Below are 23,899 nucleotides of genomic sequence, written 5' to 3' on the forward strand. Positions count from 1 at the left end.
ACTATTTCACGCTCCTCGTTTCACGAATCGTGCCTTTTTTTTTTGTTCTCTCGTACTTTTACTTTGATTGGTTTACGTTGTTTTTTTTGGTTACAGGTCAACAACGATGCTTTCTAGAAAAGCACGATAAGCGCAACAACATTTTTCACTAACCTTTACATCAAAGTTCTAAAATATCCAAGAGTCCTGGAATAATCAGCGTTTGCGTGGTATGATAATTTGCGAGGGGGGGAAAAAAAAGAAAATGAAAGCACCGCATCCGAGAGAAAATGAAAGAAAGAGCTTGCCCACCGCTCGTCGACCGCGACTTTTCCTCTGGTCTTGCATTCATTTGCATTGCGATGGAAGTCACGGTAAAAGGGTAGAGATAGAGAGCTGCAGGGAAGAAAAACCGCTGTGGGGTAATGGAAGAAAAAATTGGTGCAGCTGAAAAATTAAAATGTAGACTAAACGCAAGGTAATGACCGTGGTTTCTGATGCGGGGGAAAAAAATTTGCGGTAATAACTGCAGGGATATACTGTTCAATCCTACCGATGGGTTTTATTGCTGCGAGAAAAGTTAGCACAGCTAGTACAACAACATTTTATCGATCCCGTATGTCTTATTTTTCACAACTCACGCTGTACGTAAATTGTATCCCTAATGGTTTTTTAAGCTCCAACCTAGCGCACTTTTTCTCGATGGTTCTTTTTTTTTTTTTTTTTGCGCAAAAACACGCCTTAATCTCACAACCATACATACTTACTCTATACTAATGTGGTGTGTTACTCGAGAGCAATCAATCAGCCGACCCTTTGTCACTAGTTTACTTTTTTAATTTAAGTTGGTAGAAAACCACCGATTCGATGTGAAAAAGTGCCTATTTTAAAAGTCTGGAGTGCAATATTGTTTCATTTATTCATCAAATACAGCCAAATGTTAAAAAATTTCTGATCTTTCGAGTGCAAAAATACGATATTGATGTAAAATCACTGCAATAGTACTTACTTCCAATACCCATTGTACGATAAAATCTTCGCGATGATATGATGGGTGACATCAGAAATATGGTTAGTAGATGTAACTGCACGATGTAGAGGGTTTTCCCAGAATACATATCTCACTTAAAAGCTGCAGTTAGTTCGAGGAGAAGATTAATCAATGCGAGATGGATCGATGGCCTTTCGCAAACTCGGATGAGTTTACTTTCGTTGAAGCGCCCTGACCGCAAAATTACTCTCAATCGCGGTTTTGCTTCACTATAATACCAAAATGATGATACGCATATATTATTTGTAGGGTAAAAGGACACAAGGCTATTGTTTATTTTGGCGCACTTCGCGAACGGAATCCATTCAGTAGTAACACCCAAAAATGGTCAGCCTTTTAGTGCGAAGAATCAAGTAGGTGTGAACAATCGACGGTTTATGCATGTAATGAGATAATACGCTCAAGCAAAATTAAGATGTCGCAAGCACTACGTGCACTGCCTTTGTTTTTTGTTCCAAGTGAACGTGACACTGTGATATACCCTATGTAAATCACACTTAGTGAGCAACGTGATTGTATATGCGCTGCAGAAATGTACACGCACCCTCGTAACAAGTGCCTTTGACGTGTACAATACACGTCAACACGTTGCGACTTGAGGGGAAATTAAGTTATGAGTAATGCCGATCGTCTGCCGTAGTGTATGTGTATTTAGTCATGCTGAAAGAAAAAGAGTTGTACGTGTGCTTCGGAGGGGACTGCACCGGATGGTGTAGGGTTACACTTGCCTCCACGTGCAGGCGAAGCCCCTACGATGCGATTTATCATGGAGACCCGCTTGGCGTGCAGTTGCCTTTTTTTTTTTTTTTGCGTTGCATGTATGTACAGAGGCGGTAATTAGGTTTATCGTTTTAGGGGAGAGAGTCAAAGGGAGAGGCGCGGAAGTGCGACGCTCCACACAGTCGCCCTCATTGGATTTGCCGTCTATGCCGGGGAATCAGTTCGCATGAGTTGCTTCTTCGTGGCGGAAGTGTACGCGGGTGTAGGTGCATGAGTGTGTGGGTGTATTGGCCCCGGCGATGAAATGAAATACCTGTGAGACGACGCGTCCGCGTCTCGAGTTTCTCGTACACACTTGGGGGCTTACTGAGGTGGGGTACGTTGCTCTACGCCGTGGGTGGGTGGAATTCCTTTAGGTGTGGATCGGCTGTCATCGTTGGCATGGGATGAAATTAATTCAACTGCTGATTTTGACTTCCCTTAGAAAACCGGGGAGTTATATTTATGTTTCTAAAAAATCGTAATAAAATCGAGTGTTTTTGCAGTTGTCAAGTATTTTTAACTAATTTAATTAAGAAAATTTAATTTTTTTCTGATAAAGACTATTTTTACTGAGGTTTGCATAAAGAATAAAAAACATAAAAATTGTATGAATTCAGTCCAATCACATTCTCTACTTATAACATCGTCCCGAAAATATTTTTTGCTTAAAAAAAGTCTGTATTACAAAGCTTACCAAATGTTTATTGTTATAAATTTTTTGTACATTTATTTTTTTCAGTCTGAAGAAATCAAAATCTTATCTTTAAATAACTTATCTTTAATGATTTAATTTTTTTTTTGTTGCAATTTCAAGAAAAATACCACAAGACACTCATTTGTAAAAAAAAAAAAAAAAAAAAAAATACATCAAACTATATCGAGCGTGTACAAAAGTATAACTCGTATACTCATTTACTTCCACTAATTTTGACATATAAAAACTTGAATGAACGTCACAATGTCTAATCTTTTTGTAAACTTGAAAAAAAATCACTTCCCACACAAGCTTCTTTTACACGCACTGCGCTATAGCAATTAGAATTGGTAAATGTTGCAAACCACTCTTCACACCTACAGAATCTAATTTGTCAAAAATCATCAGAAAAAGGACTATAAACTATCCACCAGCAGGCGTTAAAAAAAAAAAAAAAAAACACGAACGTGCACAGCTAATAGAACACACAAATCACGCAATTCTAGCTCGGTGCTGGTCCCGAAACAAATAACCCTTGCGTTCACGCGCGTGTCTATTGTTTATACTCCACCCAGAGCTTTCAGCTCGTTCGGTTGCAGTTCAACTCGCGCTACTCAGTCAGCTTTCGAGCACGATTTCGCGCAAAATGCCTCACAAACAAACTTTCACGGTATCATCGGAAATTCTTCTCTGAGTTACGAGGTTTGCTGTAACTCCAACGAACTAGTCTTTTTTTTCATCACTTGACTGTTTCTGTTTATTTCAATAGCACTTTCACACTTTGTGCTCGCAGAACTTACTCGAGGAAGTATCATTTTTGTGGGATAAATGTTTCGAGTGATCACGTACATCAAAATCAGCGGTGGTTAGCACACGCATGAAATAACCGTCCAAGGAAATAGCTCACGATCCTATGCTATCCCATTTCCTGATCATGGATTTGCACTACTCCAAGCTTCTATTATAACAAGGTTGTGGCCGTTGCTGTCAACTCCTCGATGCTGATTTACGGTTCTCAAAGTGAATGCGACGAAGGCCTATTACAGTGCTCCTGCGGTATTCACGTTAATCAAACCCACTCGGAGGTATTGTCACATGCACGCTTAGCTCGTCCTTTTTACATGAAAGTGATAAGGCTTGATTTATGCTTGTGAGTATTATTGCTCGGATGAGGACTTGGAATCAGAAAGCTCTTGTTGGAGTCTTAGATGGCCCGTAAGAAGAGTACTGAGCTTTAGTTTTTCAATCGAATGTCAATATGGACGAATGATAACTTGCTGTGTGTCGTTTTAACGAAATATAAACGTGAACTTGATAAGTAGAGGGTAAAAAAATGGAATCGCATATGCGATTCACAGGCGTAGAAAATGAATCAAGTTTCGTGGCGTAAATCTTAGTGAGAAGCGTTTCGTGCGAATGGTATGAATTACGGGCGAAGGCCAATTTTTAACCGACAAATAAACGAGTTTAGTTCTCGCTACAGAGAAGGCATGAAAAATGTACTAGCACCGTAAAAGAGAGACACCCGAGATTGTGGAGTAGGTACATGCAACTCTGAACCCATTACTCGTAGGAAATGTTTTTTTTTCCCGTCCGTAAAAAGACAATTGGATTCGTTTGACGAGCTGTTTAAAAAACATGGAAACGTCCATTACCCCTCGACGAGCACAAGTGCTGTTATCGGGATTTAAATTTCCAGGGTGTCTGTTCTGAGGGTGGTAGATGCGTACGTGACATCATGGTGCAATAAGCTCTGTCAGTGCGAGCCCGGATACAAACTCTGATTAACATCGATTTTCGAAGAGTAGTCGGTGAAATTGATTCGAATAATTGAAAATTATGAAAATTAACATGAGCTTGGCAGCGAGAATGCGATAAGGAACTCGCACAGGGTGAAAACTGTTTCCCAATTCTGGGGTAAGTGTGGTTATCGTAATGTTATGGTTCGCAAAATTTTAATTCAATTTACGATAAGTGAGAGAAAATTTTACGTGTTAGCCTACAGAGATAATGTTATGAATTATAATCCATATACTTGTGAAATCCAAGCATTTTAATTTAATAAATACAATTATGCATACTTTTCTTGGGAAAACAAAGTAGATATGTAAATTTGATTAAAAAGGTTATTACTTTACTTCAATTCTCTTATCTAATCCATCTATCGATGGATGCCGTCCTACATCTGATCATACACATGATGTGAATGTACATTAAACTTCAATAACAGCTTATTTCACAAAGTGCGATGGAAAAATGGTATACTGTGAAAGAATATTATTTATTCGTTGGCTTCACTGACATTATATATTATCATAAAGAGTTCATGAATATTACTATGGTAATTTAAAGTGAATAAAAAAAAAAAAATGTTAACATTGGCTTTAGAAACCAAAAACAAATCTTATTTTAAAAAATTGCAAGTTCGCTTTAAATTTATAAATGTGAGCAAGATAATTAAGATTCGCAGTTTTTATGGAAATACCAAAGTTAAACAAGTTTGTAAACTTATTCGTTGATCTTCATAGAAAAAAAATTATTTCCTTCTAAGTATAAAAACGTGGTGCGTGAAAGTAGGCTATTTGGATACAGTACTGGCTTTGCAAAACTTTATTGACATTGATAATTATCTTTGATGTAGTTTAGATTTTGCATGTATTCATTTTTTTAACATGAATGGCATCGATTGTATATCCCTAATTGTATATCATCAATACATTTTTCCATGCATTTCTTTAACTTTGTTGAGAAATTCTTGTCTTCTATAAAGTTATTGCAACATCTATTAGTCCAACAGACAACTGTCTGACTATTTTCGGGTAATACTACTGAAACACTGTATTCGGTTGATATTCTTTTTACTCTGGAAGCTTCACTGCATTTGGGAATTCAAGAACATTACAGAGTACGGATGTTCTTTTCAGAAAGTCATTGAGCACGTGATAAATAAGTAAATATAGCTGTTTAGAAAATCACAGAACTTTCTTTCATGGATCACATACTAGTGTTGGATAAGAAATAGATCCAACTATCGTAGGGAGCGTTGCGACCAGCTGCTCTTTTATTTCATTCAGTCTTTCTGCTCCTGATATTTAGTGAATAAAAATGTTTATACAAAATAAATGCACACACATTCACAGATAACGAGATTTTTTAAGCAACAGAATACAAGTTACATAAAAATTTTACGAACAAAAAATGGTGTGAGCGAAAATAACATCCTATATTTTTTACCTTTTATTATCCATCGGTAGATCATTTTTTTTACAATTGTGAGTTTCATAAACAACCCGAGACGTGAGTAAAATTGCACATAGGCAAGAAAGTTTCCCGGAGCAACTTTATATCATGCTCCAATAGCCAAACACGGTCCGTAAACATTTTTCTTACGCTAGAGTATCCTTCTTCACGTGATATTTTACAACAAATTCAAAAGAAATTTTTCTACGGGAATACACGACGAGCTCTCATTAAAATTCAGAACGCCTTTCATGACGCTCGTCAAAAATAAAAAAAGGAAGCTAAAAGCCATCCTACTCCCGAGGGCGAGACACGTTAAAAAATTCCCCACATCTCGGAAATACGCATAACTCATTTTATTCGTTTCTTGCCCCAGAGCACAGCCAACTTACTATCATCCCAGGAGCCAATCTCCAGATAGCTGTAGGAAAAAAAACTCTTAATACGAGTACACGTGGAAAATAAGCTCCCCGAGGCCTGAAAAAGAGGTGCGTATCGGTGGCTTTCCCCGAGTCGAACTCGAGAAGGAAAAAGAGAGAGAAAAGCAGGGGAGAAAGAGACAGGTATTTCTACAGGTTGATTCCAAAGTTTGCGCGCCATACAGACGCGCGTACTTCCCCAAGATAAGTTCTCGAGATGAGCAGGTCTTTTCTTCCCATCCCCACCAGATATATACGTATACCTGTACCTGCGTCAACGCCCTTTTCAACTCTTGGAGTAACAAGATTTATCATCGCTGCGCTCGCTCTTTTTCCTTCTCTGTGAGTTGGGCTTTCTGGTTTTCATTTTCTTTTCTCCTTCAATTACACCGGAAAGTTGCACGATCAATCCTATCCAACCAAATCTCGGTTAAATAATCAAGCGAATGAAGAAACAAAGTATTTTCACCTTCCAGCTTTTTCGTCCCTATAAGGTCATAGTCCTTCATGAGGAAATAAAATGGGTGCTCGAGTATTTTGATGACGCGCATGCACGCGTCGGCATTTTCAAAACCAAATTTTCCACGCCCCCGTGGACAAGCCGGAGAGCGAAGGAGCCCGCGGCAATCTTTGTGAAGCGCATTATGCCGTGACATTAATAATCCAGAGGGTGATCGTTGAATTTTCCCTGATCAGCGCGCGCTGCGTTTCTCCTTTTCTTCCATTAAACTCCCCTCCCCCCTTCACCTCTTTGTCCACGTATTGTGTATCCTTCTTTTGTCCCGGGGACACTGGCGCGAAAACGGGAAAACGAGTTTATGAATGCGGGCTCTTTCTCCCCGCCGTTCGGGTGACGAATGACAGCCAACAGATGAATTATTCACCCGGCATGTTTTTTGTATTTTTTCTTGCTCCCGTTGTGGTGTCTTTTATTTAATTTCGGGGATGAGATTTTTCTTTTTTTTTTAGTTGCAGAAGGTGGAGGGAGCTTTTGGTGGATGCGGTGGTGGCTGTTGATTGCAGTCCACGTCACCTGGGGGAGTGTGAAAGTAGGTTTCTCAAATTTTCATGTGACAAGTAAAAAGGAAGGGTGCTGTACCAAGAATTTACGTGATATGAAAAGAAAGAGAATTTTTAGAGAAACGAAAGGTTTTTTGGATTAAAATTTACGTCAAGAATTTTCCACTGAAGGACTTGAGCAGGGGGCTACGTTAACAATGAGATAGATGTAAAAAATGTACGAGTTACAGTGTAACAACCTTGACTGTTCCCGTGTAAGTGTGGATCGTAGAAGGAAAGAAAAAAATGTGTGGAATAGTAGCCAAACTACCAACTTGGTATTTCTCAACTATCTGACAAATGAAGAAACGCGAGGGAAGGCCTGTCGATATGCCAATTGCAGGAGACGTACGAAGCCATGGCTGTGAAATGTGATACCGCTCTCTGATTTTTTTTTTTCCCGGGTGCGAAGATTTAAATTTAAAGTGCTTGTTTGTTCAACAGAGTACAGGGAGCTACCATCAAAATTATTTACTTTCTTAAAACGAAAATCGATTGAGTCGTATCTTCCAGCTATACACCTGATGCATTTAAAGTCCTGGTGTTGTCTCAACACTTGCTGCGCGCTTACCCCGGAAAACAACGAAAGCTCTTAACTGATTTCACGCTTTGCGAGTCCCGTGGCGTACTCCTTGCCCCTTCTTCCCTTGGAAAACTCCGAGAGTCAAATTAAATGAGCCGCCAACAAAACGGAGATTCCGCTTTGTTCTCGAGATACACTTCAGACGTGTTTTTTTTGTTTTTTTTTTTTTCTTTTCACTATCCTATTTTGAATCGCTTGACCGTTACTGCGGACGAGCAAGGAGGTCAGGGATAAACAAAACCGAGCCATAAGAGAAAACAGAGCCCCGGCTTCGAGAGCTTCAACTCGTTTTTTTTTCCCAAAGTGGTTTTCTATACAGTTCATCGAGCTTCATCGACCCGTTTCAACGTGCAAGTTTGGCTCTTCAATAGCGCTTGGTACGTCGATGAATCACAAGTGGTTCTTTGAAATTCGGTGCATCTGGTGAGACGAAACGTAAGGGTCGTTGTGTCGAAGAAAAATGTTTCTCTATTAAAACAAAAAGGAACTTAACAAATAATTGTTTACGAGATACAAGCTGCGCTTACAGAACTAGTCAAGATGTCACAGGCACTTGACTCAGACCAACGACATTATAAATACACATCAAGGAAGTACTTTGACAACTTTGATTAGTGCATAAAAATTAATGGAAGAGCTCAGAGAAAAAAAACTATCATAGATGAGTTTGAGAGATTTTCAGGATCATCCATAAATGAGCTTCACTTTAATCAACGTGCAGATTACGTATTTTTGAATATCGGAAATCTCCAAAATGAACGTTAAAAATTAATGACTCGATGGCACTCTTCTCTACTCTTTTCTTCTTAATCTATTTTAGATCAATCAAGTTCTCTGTGCAACTTTATTTTTTCTAGCAAAAGAGTGTTCTTGAGCGTCTAAACTCTAAAAGTCTCGAAATATAGAGAGAGAAACTGCGTCAGTAAAGGACATAAGTGAGTATGTATGCAGATTCCGACAGCGAGCTTCAAGCCAATAATCTCGTAGCCCTGCAGTCACTCCCTCTCAACCTCACTATTCGCGTCGGGAGAGTAGGAAATTCGAGAGTCTCGTGCGAAAATCGATCGCCACACACAGCAGCAACAGCTGCAGTGGTGGTGGTCCAATCGCCGCTTGGTATACGCGGATTATAACGAGGCCAGATTGGACCTGCAAACACCGATGGTCTGTCTGCTACTTTGAAGAGGCAGCTTAGTGCCTCGCTCCGTGCTGATTAATCCACATGCTTATGTATACAGGCAAACTCTACTCCCTCTCGTCACGGCCATGGGTGGGTGCGTGAACCGAAGGATCAGACATGCCTATGTTATTGCTGATATTACAAAACTTTTTTTTTTTGCACTAAAACCCGTCGGTTGCGATTGATCGATCAATATGAGTGATGGATCGTGACATTGTGAAAAATGTAACATTGAAATTAATGTTGCAGTGTCGATGACCGATATTCCGTTGTCAGGAGACTTTTTACTGTTTTCGCAATAATTTTTATTGCTGAGATCGGTTGTTTTTATGGTTGCTTCAGAGTTTTTACGTTCAAGCAGTAAAAATTATGGTGCAAACAGTAAAAAAAACTCCAAGACGATCGAGTGCTACCAGTTTTTACAGCTAAAACAGTAGTCCTTTGATGGAAAGTTTATTGCGCTATCGAAAGACCTTACAACTGATTTTTGTTTTTGTTTTTACTGAAATTTTTATAGGTTTCACAAAACTGAGTTAAGTGTAATGATTAAATTTAAAAAAAGCAACCATTGGTCAATTGAATTTCTTTGAAAAACTGCGGGGATGCCTCCTACCAATCTCATTTTTATCTTATACAATCTCAAATTCATCCCTCATAACTTATCAATTAAATATATTTTTAGAAAAGTCTCACAGCTCTGAGAACTCGAGTGCCACCTCCGCTCTTCGAACAACGTAATTTAAAGAAAAATTCCTGCCATTGGAACTTTTACTCTTAAAAAATCGTCGTTCCGCTGATAAGTAAAACCACTGTCATCCAACTCTCTTGACATCCAACTGAGATCTCTCTTCAGAGACAAGAAAAAAAAGTTTCTACCCCACTGCGATAAAAAAAGGGAAACTAGCCGTTAAATGATACGAGAAATCGTAGCCACAAAAGTTCTGAGCCTCCCTGTTTTTTTCTGATCACCAACGGTAAACACATTCGTGTAAAATACATGCACATCTCAACCCCCCGAGCGACCACTAACGTGACTCCATAACGCAATTATCAAGTTCATACTCCGCAACGCATGCTCTTTCGCTCATTTCCCCGTGCGCTTCTCTAATGGAAGGTCCATAGCTTCCCGATTTAAAGCTTATCCGTTATTGAGTTCTCCGATTCTTGTACCCTCCCAAAACGCCCCCTTGAATCCATTCATCACGCAAAACTGACCACACCCTTGAAGGCCAATGTACAACATCTTTTTCTAGTTCCCAAGTAATGACTGAGGAGAGCTTGCAAGCTCACTATTGCGTGATTGATTGATTGATTGGGAAATCACATCAATTATGCTTTAACTCAGGAAACCAGAATAATTTATCAAGGAAATCCAAGTTTTGCCGGAAGTTACAGTTATTGTGCATTTAAGTATAAAAAGTGTCCTGAATTCCCTTGCTTTGCAAACAGAGAGAGCTGATTTACCAATATATCCCCGATTCGTATATGACTACGTAAGCGACCTCTGCGATATTTTGCGCGGCCACCCATGCGCACACAATCAAGGGCGAACAAATCGCGATTCGGCCGGACAGTCCCTTGGACACGACAAATATCCCAAGATCGCAGGTGCGACGCACTTCTCTCTCTCTCTACGTCGCAGCTTGCCTTAACAAATAGCTGTGTCTTGAGCCGTAGCATGCGGGTACAAGGTTGCGGCGACCCAATTTCTCGGGTTATTTGCGAGAGTTACGAGAGGACAAGTGTCGACACGGTGAGTGGACCATTATATAAGCGCGTGACGCCCTGCTCTGATTCGCACGTGGACACGGGGTACATTGTGCTGACGGTCGAGCGTACACCCTCCCTGTTGGACTCTGACGGGTACCCTCTCTCTGCTCTCTGTCTCCATCTTGCTGACATGAGTACAGCTTATATGTGTACCTACCTACCAACGCCTGCGAATATTACCAAACTCAGAGAGCAAGTCCGCGCGCGGTTGAGCTTTTAGGGAACAAGAAGCAATATGTGTCTAGAGAACTAACTAAAGATAGGCAGCAATAACTTTCATCGTCATTGTTTCACAAAAGTGGTGATAAACCATGGTCATTTATGAGAAGCAAACTGGTGTAATGAGCTTCGGTAACTTTTTATACGTAACACCTAATCGCCTTTGATCAGTAATATTCGCGACCCAAACAGTGTGTATTCGAGGAAGGGATCAGTATTCCGCCAGTAGTTTGTAACTTTGTAGATTCACCAAAACGAGTGTGTGTATTTACATCTGTCGCAGTGCCATCGTGCGCACCAAAGTGCACTCGAGCGGTATTTTAGGATCCGCATCCCCTGGAATCGCGCGCCCGGTCTCGTGCATTTTCCTCCGTCTCCCCGGCTATCCCTTGTATTCTACGTCTTGTCTGCCAACTTGCTCGTACGTACTGTATATACCCGAAGCAGAGCCCGGCATCTAGACTTTCGCGAAGCTGCTTCTGATTAGATTACCTAATGGGCCAGTGGAATTTGGTTAGCGAAGCACAAGTGCTTTTCCTGGCAACCGCAACGCCACACCGGGCGCTTGTTTCGTGGAAATTGAGTTCGTAGGGAATCCTGCGACTGCACTGGATGTGACTCTCTCGTGCGTTTTCTCGTTTCTCCGTTCGTACTGTGGACGTGGTTTTTTTTTTTTTTTTTTTTTTTTTTTTTTGCAGCTAAAGCCGTATACTGGGTAAAAAGATAAAAGGAAAGAGTGACAATGCGGAGCGGTAAAGATATTCGGAAAATTTTCCAGCCGAGCGTTTAATCGGCGCGCTCGGACACTCGTCCGCATATCTCCGATTCCACCGTCTACGCTCGGCGTTTATTCAACGCAGCTATGTTGGGTCTTGGAATTTTCATTTTTGTCCCATAGTGTACGCTGACGTTCTCGGGTACTGAATTTTTTTTTCCTCGCGCGGTTGGGCAATAGCGCCATGGACGTCGGGACGGCAGTGGTAAAGGGGACGGGAGACGTTGCACGGTGCCAAGACAATACGACGGTTGGGACTTTTTAGTCTCTCTCTTCCTCTCGAGTTTCCAGGTCGTGCAGTTGAAATTAGAAGTTATGAGCCAATGGGTGAGCTCTAATACGGTTCTTCTCCCCTCCCCCATTTTCTCTATCGTATGTTCCGTCTTTTGTCGAGTGGGGCTCCTCCAACAAATTATTTAACAAATTCATTGTGACATACGTGATTTGGCATTGGTTATTTAATTAATCATTTAAAGGACGGAACTTAGTTGCAAAAAGATGGTGAATTTTTTACTATTCTGTGCAATGCAAAAGATGAGATGTCGGGAAAGAGCGAGCAAGTGGTAAAGATAAGCCAATAGTCAGACGCCGGAAGTACACGCATGTAAGCCACCGTTGAGGATGGATGCAAAATTTGTACTGTACTATCCCGTGCAATGCAAACGATGAGATGTCGGGAAAGAGCGAGCAAGTAGTAAAGGTAAGCCAATAGTCAGACGCCGTTCAGAGCAGATGCAATTTGTCGTAGCACTAGTTAATACATCTAGAGCAGCGCTACTTTTCCAGTACTGCGATATACCTACGCACTGCTGCTGTAATTATTGCTCGTGGTCCGGTTCTTTGTCACGATGTCAGCGTGTCTGCGTGGGTAACAGAGGAAGACTTGGCAAGGACGGCGCTGCCTACTTTATCCGGCTCTCTGAGCACGCATTCCATTTGTTCGTATGTAAGTGTACCAAAAGAGAGCAAAAAAAAAAAAAAAAAAATAATAGCAGTAGGCCGGAGTGCGACCGCATAGTTGAGGGGAGCGACAAAGGCGATCAATGACAAACAGGGACAACCTTGAACCTTTGAGCTATTTTTTTTTTTTTCCGTTCTTTCTGTTCGTGGCACTGTAAATTCGTACTTATTCTCCGAGAAAATAAAAGGAAGCCCGAGTTATAGGGGAAAAAAATGTGCGAGGCCACCGAATGACACGCGTCACGTGTGGGCTCTGGGTTTTTGGTTCCTTTTCTACTTGCAGAGAAACATGTTTTTCTCTCCCGGACCTCTGGGTGCTTTTTACGGCCTTTTGAGATTGCGGAGGGTTCGTGAGCTGCATACGCGATTCGGTTGGTTCTTCAAATCTGAGGGACACTTTTTAATTGGAAAACAACAATTTGTATATTCTCGCGTTGATATTGTTTGCACGGCTGAATAATCATCGAAAACTCCACTTGCTGCTTTTTGTATTAATTCTTCTTTGAATAAAAGTTGAAATATAAAAAAAAATATATATATGACACATGAGCCCACCTAAGCCGCGTTAAAATTTCTCATCGTGACACTATTTCCGAATAAAAAGTATCTGGCTCGGTTTCAAATTCAACACTTCCTCGCAACAAAGCACGAGAGGAAAAAAAAAAAAAAGATATGAGGGAGAGGAGGCGATGAGTCCCGAGGCGCGAAAGCAACAATAATTTCGGCTGCTGAAAGATACGCGAGTGGAGCCCATTACGACGATAAAAACATCGAGTTTGCCTTGAAAGCGCTCTCGCCGAAAGATGTGCGTCGTCACGAAAATGACACACATTCCCGGTGCTCGGCGTCTTTTTTTCTTTCTTTTTTAAAAAAAAAAGTTCGCACAAAAGCCGGACAACAAAAGAAGATGAGATGCAGGGAGAAGAATGGAAGGAGGCCCGGGATTTTGAGGAACCTATTTTCGCGTGTGCTCAGCGTAAATGCACTTACGAGCGAGATCCTGCGGAAAGTGGCGGGGCATTAGCCAGAGGAGTTGGCTGGGGGTGTACGAAGCTCATTTAAGTGGATGCATGTGGGGCTTTTTTTTTTAAATCATCAAAACCAGGATGAAAAAACTTAATCGCTATTGTCTCTTTTTCTTTATGGAATAAAAATGTGCAGCCATAAATCTGCTTTTGTGGCATTTTTCGAATTAATTTACATTTAGTACGTGTCATGATGATGTCGTATGAAAAAAGCTCTTAATTAAAAATCCCGTAGTACAATGCACTGCCGTAGAACATTGAATTCGTTCGCAAAAGGAGTGGGGACGAGGGTTGATATATGTATTTCCAATAGCAAAGGCATCGATATTCAAACCACGTTCGTAAATAATTAGAAAAAAAGACGCACGAATGGCTTCAATTTTATCGTCGCATGGTGGTCGTAATCCCAGCGTTTTATGTATTTATAACGCATACGTGGGCGCGCGTGTGTGCAGAATCGTGCTATTTTAAAATATCGGGTGTACTGTACGTGAAAATTTTACGACACCCGCACGTTCGAGTTGCACGTAACTGGTCGAGATATGGAAATTCGCGACGGTGCTACATCTGCAAGCTGCGGTCTCGGCGTACGATTTATCGTTAAAAGGGTTTTTCCATCATTCGTGAAACTACAATAACACATTTCCAGTGTTGATTGCGCTCCGTTGAGTTAACGAATGATAAATTTGTTTCTCGTTTCGTCGAGCACGTACTTCATAATTTTTTTTTTGCGATTTTTCGGTTTGTACGTTTTGTTAGTAAGAACTGATCAAGTTTAACAGCAATCCCGAGTCGACATCCTAATTTTGTCAATGAAGTCATTATATTTAGCCCGAGAATCATGCAACCATCAGCAGTAGCAGCTCGTAACCAAAGTCCATCCAAAATTCCAATTAAATAGGGTGATTGAGATTTCCTCTTCTTGCCCTGATACTGTTCTTTTGCACATCGCCAAACAACTCTCCCACCCCCGCACGACTCAACCAACTCCAGCACACGAGTACAGGCAAACTAATGCTAGTCTTGAAAAAAAAAGAAGAAAGAAACAAAGAGTTTGGAATCGAATCCTCGAGCGAGCACTGGCAGTGAGACCCTGTCGCATTTCCGCTCGTTCATTCCTAAAACAAGTCAGTTCTTTGCTCCCTATCTTTTTCTCTCCAAATCTTCTTGCCTCTTCTTTCTGCCACTGACACGTAAAAGTATCAGAGTACACCTAGTACCGATAGGTGTGTACGCGGGAGGAAAACGAAATCGCATTTCCTTCCGAATCCTCCTCCACCGATTCTACGTACCCAATTTGCATGCACACACATGCATGTACTTTCACAAGCAACTTGTATAGGTACATGCTAGTCGAAAGGTATAGATAACGGTACGAAAACTACAGCGCTTTTTCTATCTCCCTACGGCTCCATAAGTGCACCACTGCTGCTACTGTTTGGTTTGGAGCTATTTTTTGCCCTCCGATCCGCAGCTGCAGCATAGCATCGCCATCGTTTGCTTGCTCCTCCCCTTTGTATATCCACCCCACGGTGTATACACACAAATGTGCGCCACTGCTGTTGTTTTCTAGTTTACTAACCACTGGCGCGTTTCGGCATTTCTCCTGAGTCCAGGACGCCTCTCTCGCGTCGCGTTTCGTCGTAATTGGATCACAGTTTTCCGCTTTTTGTACGTGTTAAAATCTCCGAAAACTTGCGGGATAGCTGGAGAATATGAAAATTCGAAACAAAGGGTTTTGCTCGGCGTGCTCTCTTTACATTCGAATTCTCGTGTTCTGTGCATGGGTGCATGGGTCATTGTCTTCGGCTTGGTCCGGTATATTTTTTTTTGTTTCACTGAACGCCTTTTTACTTTCACTCTGGCAGACGTGTGGAACTTTTTTTTTTTTTTCGTAAAATTAATGCCCTACTATTTTAATAGTAGTCAAATCTTACTTGCAAATCAAGTTTTTTTTGTGTACACAAATGGCGAAACTACAATTATCATGGAATTCGGTAATATTTAGGTACCATCGTTTTTTGGCATATATTTTTTTTGATGAAAGTAAAGAATATGATACAGCTACTGTATTGACTGTACAGACTACTACATAGGTGTTATCAATTAATTAAAAATTCAGCACAGACACAAACTCGATAAACGTAGTGGCCGAACCTACATGTAATCGCAGTACCTCACGTCTCATCGAGATAATCCTCTCGCCATGGCTCAGTCGATCCTCCGATCTTCTGAGCTACTTATCCTTTGAACTATATTGCATCTAAAGCAGAAACTGTAGCTATATGTCCTACTAGCTGGTGCTGCATATAGCCAACATAATGTCGTCAAGCTAATGGAGCTTCTTGAAATGGCTTATGTCTTGCAGGATTTTCGTGGTGCGTTGCGTGATACAATAGTATTCGCTGAGAGGAAAATAACTTACAAATAACTATGCTATAGAGCTATCAATTGGTAACATTTTTAATCATGAAATGTATTGGTTATCCAATTTCAGGTTGTTGGAAAAATTAAAGATCCACATCAAACTGGGGAGTATACATTTTTACCGCACATTAGGAGCACAGATATCATACTTTCCAGTGGTTGAACAACAACACATACTGCAGTTGAAAAGTAAAAATAAAAAAGTTAAAGAACGAGGTACACTTGTGACGCAGAGTAAAAGGACGATTCGAGCATTTTTTCCGTTTCCCCGCACTTTTCTCACTTTTCCACCCTTCCCTGTAAACTAATACTTCACGATGAAAGCATTGTTACATCCTCGTAAACCAGCACACATTTGGTTTTTTAATACATTTTTACGTTTTATTACTACGTGCCATATAGCCAGTTATTTTTTGCCTTTTATGATACTTGTAACGTCTCGCATATAACCTTAACTCTCACCTCCTCGCTCGTATTTCACAACAATCGAGTAAAACACTTTTTATTAGGGGTATGCTTAAAAGCTCTCACCACGATAATTCACTGTCTCTTGCTACTGTACTACATTCTGCACCCCGTACTATATGTGTTTTCTTTTTCTCGGCAAAAAACATCTTCCCGCGACGCGTAATTTTTTTTTCTACTTTCATTTGTTATAATTGTAAGTCTCGCGCTTAACCACGACCAACAATTTTACATGTAGTAGAAAAAAAAAAAAATATCAGGAAATGGCTCAACGGGCCATTGGCCATCAGTGCAATTATAGGAATGCGTGAAAGAGCCGAGGGCTCACTTGTCCGGCAATTATCGCAACAACGTCCCGGCAGACCGCGAACTCGCTCGTACGGACATCCTCCCCGCGATATACCTATACACTACTTGCACTATGACCACATAACTTTTACTGAATGTGTGTACGTGCTACGTATGGATTCGGAGGGAGACGAGCGTGTGAGGCGCATAAGCCCATCGTGAATCAGTGGGTCATAAACCGAGCACCGTACTCGGCGAGAGCGCGGGTGGGTGTGTGTTTTATTTGCTTTGTCTCTAGGTGGCTCTCTGAAGTTTGCTCGGCCACGCTGGGCTGCAACACATCAACGAGTCTCGGAGATAAGGGAGGGGGTTTCTGCTGATAACGCGTTACAGTGTACTCCTATTGCCGGTGGTACTCTGGGTTAAATATTAGCTCCGTGACTTGTTTTGGTTTGCGATGTGGTGGAACAACTCAATTTCGGGCGAAGTGTGTGGCTTTTCCATCTTCGTCTCTCAAGGAGCTTCGAGAAAACCATGGAAGAGCTTTTTATTCGACGAGTGAATAGGTATATGAAAAAAAACACGAGTGTATATACTCGTACGCCACTCCCGAGGATGAATCTCACCGTGAAAGAAAAAAAAAAAAAAAAAAAGCTGTGTGAGTACACGCGCACCGGAGGGAGAGGTAAAAGCTTATCGCATACGTGTACGCACGCTTCGTCTGCGCGTTTCATCTTTTATGCTCATCCAAACTGATCTACCCCACACTCATCCCCCTATACTCTACCATTCATTCGGACTGAATCGAGCGTGAGTGCGCAGATCTCTTCTATTTCAAGAACCCACTTGTCGAGGACGACTTGCGAGTTCTTGCGTGGGGTGATCGGAAACAGTTGTCAGTCTTCTGCAACGCGCGTAATGATGGCTCGAGGATATGGGGAACTCTATCTCAAATTTTGTTGGGATCTAAGTTTGTTTCGTCACTTTGAAAATTCATGTGTCAGACAACGTCATTCAGGACTATTGCTTGGTTGTTTTTATACAAGTTTAAGGAGTACGCGCGTCTTTGCAATTTTTTTTTTTTTTTTGCTAAACAAAAGATTAAATGCTTCAAAAGACAAATAAAAGCATATTCTCGAGTTAGTGATTATTCAAAACAAATGTGTGATGTAAGGTCAGAGAGCTTAACAAAAAAAGAATTTGGAAAAATTATCGACATCCATGTATATCATCCAAATACCTTTATACTGGCATTACTGGACTTATTACATAGTATGACACTGGTCGTACCAAGTTCATATGAGCTTTACTTTATATTCAGCAGCTACATAATACCACAGGGTGTAGGGTAACAAGGGGTAAAAGAGACAAAATAATGTTGGTGACACAAGAGTGAGAGGACGTGCAATTAATTCTGTCATACAATACGCGCTGATTTATACAGCTGGGTTGAGTAAAATAAACTTTTACAAAATAATTCACGCGTCATGACTTGTGGGTGGGAGATTTTTTTCATTTTGAAAATTCATTCGGAAGTTTTCAGAGCAACACGCTGCAGCGTCCCGTAAAATGTAATACTCTCTCGGATAAAATGGCAAAGGGTATTCTAGAGTTGCTTCTTTCGGCAACAAAAAAAAAAAAAAAAAAAAAATGTCACTGATGTCAAAAGCAGCCGTGGCTCCTTGTATACACCGCTGCCTACGCAATGTGACGTACAAAGAAGCGTGGTGGTTTCAAATGGATTTTCATTATGAAAATCGAGGTACACATAATCTCGTGATACCTTTTAAAGCACTCTCAATGTAAAAATCTAAAATTCTAGTTTATTAGTGAACAATTTTAATTAAAAAAAACTCTGATTTTTAAGCACAAAATCGTTCTCAGAGAAACGAAAATTCGTGTACCATGAACAGCATATATTTAAAGGCCTCGACAACAGAGAGAGAAAGAGGGAGACTCTCCCTTACGCGGAGAAGCATCGGCCTCCAAACTTCACCGATAAACCCTGAAACCCAGCAGAGGCCGAGAATCTCTCGCTGCAGCTTATAACACGCGCACAAAAAGGGGGCCATCCGCCGTTACGTGCAAACGCGAGAATCTCTCCCATCCTCTGTCTTTTCTTCCCTTCGTCGTGAATAGCCAACCCTGGCATTGTCCTAGAAATGAAAGAAACAAGCAGAGTAAAAAGAAAAAGAAAATCGCGTGCCTGCGAGCATAGCCGGTTGAATCGACGTCAAAGCTCGCTTCGCTTCACAGAACTATATATACGTACGCACACGTTATGCGCGTGAAGATTAGGTACCCGCACGCGGTGAGCGTTACCACGTTACACGCGAGAGATGGTCCAAATGAAACGAAAACCCAAAACCTTGTTAATAACATGCCGCTTTTCTAGTCATCCTTTTCAAGGCTCTCTTTTATTTTTTGAATAAAAATATTCACCCTCGTATATATCGTTGAGGGTCTGTAGATACAGCTGATACCTTGTTAGGTCTCTTGTTAGTGGATTTTTGTTTTTGGACTTTATTTTTTCCGGGGTAACACTTGTATGACGAAACATTATCAATTGGGGGATGGTTTCAATTTCGATGCTGGGTTTGGAATGAAATAATTTCTGGTAAATGTAACATTTATTGGAGACACCGTCAATCGATATCTAGTATGAAAGAACAAAGAAAAAAAATCTTTAAAGTATTAGTCGTAAAACAAAAAAAAAAAAAAAAAAGGACGTATCTATGGTATACTCTTGTAGTATCGGGGCCCAGGGTAAGGGTGACATTCCTATCAAGGGCGCAAATAAAAGAGGGGAAGAAAAAAAACTGCTACTCACCGGTGGGTGGTACAAAAGCAAATAGGACCTTCCAGAAGATCGTGATGAAGTGCATGAGGTAGTCGCCAACCGAAGGCGACGACGGAGGCCTGGCCGGAGCGTCAGCACCCTCCTCGGCGCCTCCCTCCTCGTCGTCGTCACCACCGCTCACCGTCAACGCTTCCGTGAACTGCTCCTTCCACGAGCTCGTTCCTGATACACAAAACCAAAGATTATGTTGTAAAATTAATCTTATTCACCTTCCATCTCCACGATGTACGTATCGCTACATTTTCAAGGGTGGGTGTGTTATATATCCAATCACCACTGAAAGGAAATTTTGTTCGATCATCTCTCCCTCCCCACATAGTGAAGACAGTATCGAAAAACAAAGGTTCTGTTCGTCCCGCGTGTAAACTACCTTAAAAAAATGCCGTACAGCAAGCATAAGAAGGAAATCCAAGCAGCAGTTCGAAGGGCGTCCCTCCGGCTCGAGCGTGCCGCGACGAATTGAAAACTGACTTTGTCCTCTGCCAGCGCGTCGAGGTATTTAATTTCAAGGGCGCGTCTCGCCCAACTCAGGTATTCCGATCGCGAGGAGGGGCTCGCGAAAGAACCCCGAATTCTCGAGTGGCGCGCTCGCGCGAATACAAATCGCGCGCATTAGCCTCCTCTCCCGCTCGCTCGGGTATTCAGGACGCGTCGGTGGGGGGATCTTTCGCGAATATCCGTCCTAGGGGGGAGGGGGTGTTTTTTTTCCTTCCCGGTGATGGGATTTATCAGCTGGCTTCCTCTTTGATGGAGGCTGGGCTTCGTGGTGTACACGTACGGCCGAATCTTGCGCGAGCGCTTTCGAATTCAGGATGAAGCTTCTCTTCCGTGGAAGACGAAAAAAAGGAGGGACGGAGGGCCTCTTCGTGATCCCTCTATTCCTCTACCCCCCCTTTTTTTTTCCTCGGCACTCCAACTTTAGCTGCTTTTTGGTTCGTTTGTTTTGTACGCGCTTGAGAATTCACTTGTGCAATTTATTTTGCAAATCAAGGGGGAAAACGGAGGTGAAAATTATGCATCAAAGTCATAGCTTAATGAAAAAGAAATAAAAAGAAAAAACAACAACGACGCGTCCGTAACTTTCGATAGTAGCTGGGGGTAATTACGAGGAAAGGACGACGTGCCCGGCATCGCTTGGCATCGGGCCTCTGGTACGTAAGAAATCACGTCAGAGACTTTCCTGACTCGTTCAGAGGCCGTTGACCTTATTATCTCTCGTACGTGCGTTGACTCTCGTGTTTACTTTTAACTGCCAAAGGGAAAAAACGTTCCCTTTAGAGGCACGTTAACTGCCATTAGTACTTTTTTATGGGTATCGTTTTAATTTATCATTATTATATAATTCCAATTAGTACCTCTATTTGTAAAGATTCAAGGAATTTACACAATTTGAGGTAAAATAGTAAGTTTAGAGCTGTATAAGTGAACTGCAATGAAATTGATATTTTTCATAAAGTACTAAAGTAACAATGATTTATTCATGAGCGATGATTATTTGATCAGCAAAGTCGAGCCAATTTTTACCAAGTTTTGAGCGGAAAGTATTTCATGAGCTTGCAATCGTAATATTCGAGCGAGAGCTTACATCGACATTAATGATTCTTATTTTGTAAATGCGTGGATTTTTTTTTTTTACCTCTCGGAGTAGAGAAAAGGGAATGAAACAGTTAGTATCTCACTGACGAATCGAGGAAATTCCTCGTATCATATACGCGTACACATCAAAGTTTCGACGTCAAAGGAGCAACGGCAATGTCGAAGCGACGCCATGCCAGTTTTGATATAGCAAAGACGAACGCGTATTCGGTATGTATGGCGCGTTTGATACATCGCTGCGTTTTGCATAACTGAAACTCGCGTCTATCGACCGTCCGTATATCTCCATCTCCCCAATCTCGAAACATACAATCTCGCAAATCATAGATATCGATGGGAATTAGTTTTTCAATATACCCCCACCCTTACACGGAGTACTCATTGCTGTAATGAAATGCCCACGATACTCGTAGCGAGAGCGTATATATACATTTTTTTTTTTTTTTTTTTATATTATAGTGCTCTACGTCCGGCTCCTTTTTAATAAGGGCACTACTATGGGCACTTAGCACTTTGGAGAAGGAAGGGAAGAGGGATGGGAGGCCCCCCATTACTGGGAGGGGGGTAGGGGGAAATTAGGCAATTATGCTACGAGAAGGTCGCCTAAACCCTCCTCGAGGAGCATTGCGTGGTGAAAAAGCACATGTGAAAGACACAGAGGTACTTGCCCGAAAAAGTCGCACTTGGCCGGGAATTGAACCACGGTCTCCCGCGTGCCAATCCCCGACCTAGCCGACCGAGCCACCGCGCGCTCATCGTATATATACATCATCTAATTCATCGCCGGTGGTTGTAACAGATTTTCGTGGCACTGGTCGCAGTTACATTTGTAATCCCCTCCGCGGCGGACGAGCTGATAAATAATCATCCACCAGAGTCGGTCCCTTTAAATCACATATTATCGATTAGAAACGAAATCCCGAAACGGAGCGAGTTCGCAAATCCTCTTAGTACCGGCGAGCGAAGAAGAAAACGTAGAGTGGTACATCAGCCATTGGAAAATCCGTACGTAGTAGCGAAAGTGCAGTCGTGTTTGACGATGCTTTTAAGCACCCGTCGTGGGAGGAGGGGAAAAAAAAAAGTTTAAAAGGCGAGCTAATGGCGGGAATCGAAATCGATCGTCTTCACTACCCGATGGGCCGTAATTCCTCTTCATCAGTCCCGAGCCCCCCAGCAGCTTTTGAGCGACCCGCTGTGATGGGCTTTTTTTCCCACGGCAACGCAATTGATCCGGGACACGTTCATTTTAACCCTTCGCGCGAGAACATTTTCACTTGTCTCTGACTCGAATCATCCGGTTCGTTTTTTTTCTCCTTCTGGCAATTTAGCTCTGGCAACTCGGGATTCACCGGTTCTGCCCTAAAAATAGGCCGAAGATAAAAGGAGTAGTTATCGAGAAGCTCATCTCTCTCTTTCGAAAAAAAATCGAGTTTCCGTGAAAAAGAACTTATGGGAGACACACACTTGTTTCATATATATTGCAATGACTTGAGTCGAAAATATCATCCCCATCCATCTGTGTAAGAGACGAATCATCGATAAATTATACATACGCTCCATTGAAGAATGTCCACTAACACCGGTAAGATTAAATTACTCCCAAAAGCAATATCTTACACTTGGAGCTACATTTTTCTACGGCATCACGCACTCGATTTTACCTTCTCCCTACCCTGTAACGCGTGGGGGAAGGCTTTTATTACGTAATAAAGATGCTGGAGAACCCATGGATGTATAAAAATTGTTTACGTCCCTCCGATGGAACTTTTTTAATATACGAAGAGGAGGGGCAACGTGGCGTGTCCTCATGTTTGGTGCTTTCAGTCAATAAAACTTTAAAAATAAACGCGTTCCCCCAGTTTATTTTATTCAAACAGTATGCACCCAGCATTTAACGTACACGCCCGCACGAGCTTTCCTCGCAAATTGTCCCTTAATGAAACAACAATTGCGATGTAAATTTTGAATGCCGCTTCGTTTACACGAGAAGTCGAGCCGGTGATTAACCTGCCTCGTAATTACGAGCTCTCATAGCTACAACTATTTACTAGACGAGCACACTTTGGTTTTCAGTAAATACATATAACCGACCGACAAAAATAATTATTTCTCTCCACCAAGCTTTGATTGTTTATCAGTTATTGAACTAATTAAAAGTCCAAAGTAAAAAAAAAATGTTACAACTCACCCAGTATGAGCGACGCGTTGGCTCTCTGCACGAGCTTGTCCACGGTATTCTTGAACTCCTTGGACTCCTTGATCCTGATCTGAGCGCGGGCAATGTCACCGAGCCTCGGCCTGCCCAGCAGTGCCATTTTTTCCTCTTCGGTCCGCTCCTCCGGTGCCTTCATCTCCGCTGCCGCTGCCAGTCCTGCCTCGGCTGAAAGCAAATTTTTTTACATCTCCGTTATTATATCCAATTTTTTCAAAAGTATAGTCTTCTTTCTTCCTTTTTTATTCGATCATTGGCACACGGTCAGGTGTATGTATATATTTACAAGGGGTTGGTTTGTTTTTTCTCGCGTTCACGAACAAGTTCGTTTTGTC

General features: G+C 41.6%; 1 protein-coding gene across 1 annotated transcript in view; it reads right to left on the minus strand.

Annotated features, from left to right (window-relative positions):
- The window catches only part of Calx (sodium/calcium exchanger 3), a 104,432-nt gene that overhangs the window by 22,034 nt on the left and 58,499 nt on the right, over nt 1-23,899 (minus strand). Inside the window, exons 5-6 of the mRNA XM_089590964.1 lie at nt 23,541-23,732; nt 19,727-19,918 (exon numbers count right to left, since the gene is read on the minus strand). Coding sequence (XP_089447090.1) covers nt 19,727-19,918; nt 23,541-23,732 — 384 coding nt within the window. The remainder of the gene's footprint in view (nt 1-19,726; nt 19,919-23,540; nt 23,733-23,899) is intronic.

Source organism: Copidosoma floridanum, unplaced genomic scaffold (genome assembly GCF_036245765.1).
Source record: "Copidosoma floridanum isolate Cflo_tuat_1 unplaced genomic scaffold, Cflo_Japanese_pri ptg000013l, whole genome shotgun sequence".
Taxonomy (NCBI): domain Eukaryota; kingdom Metazoa; phylum Arthropoda; class Insecta; order Hymenoptera; family Encyrtidae; genus Copidosoma; species Copidosoma floridanum.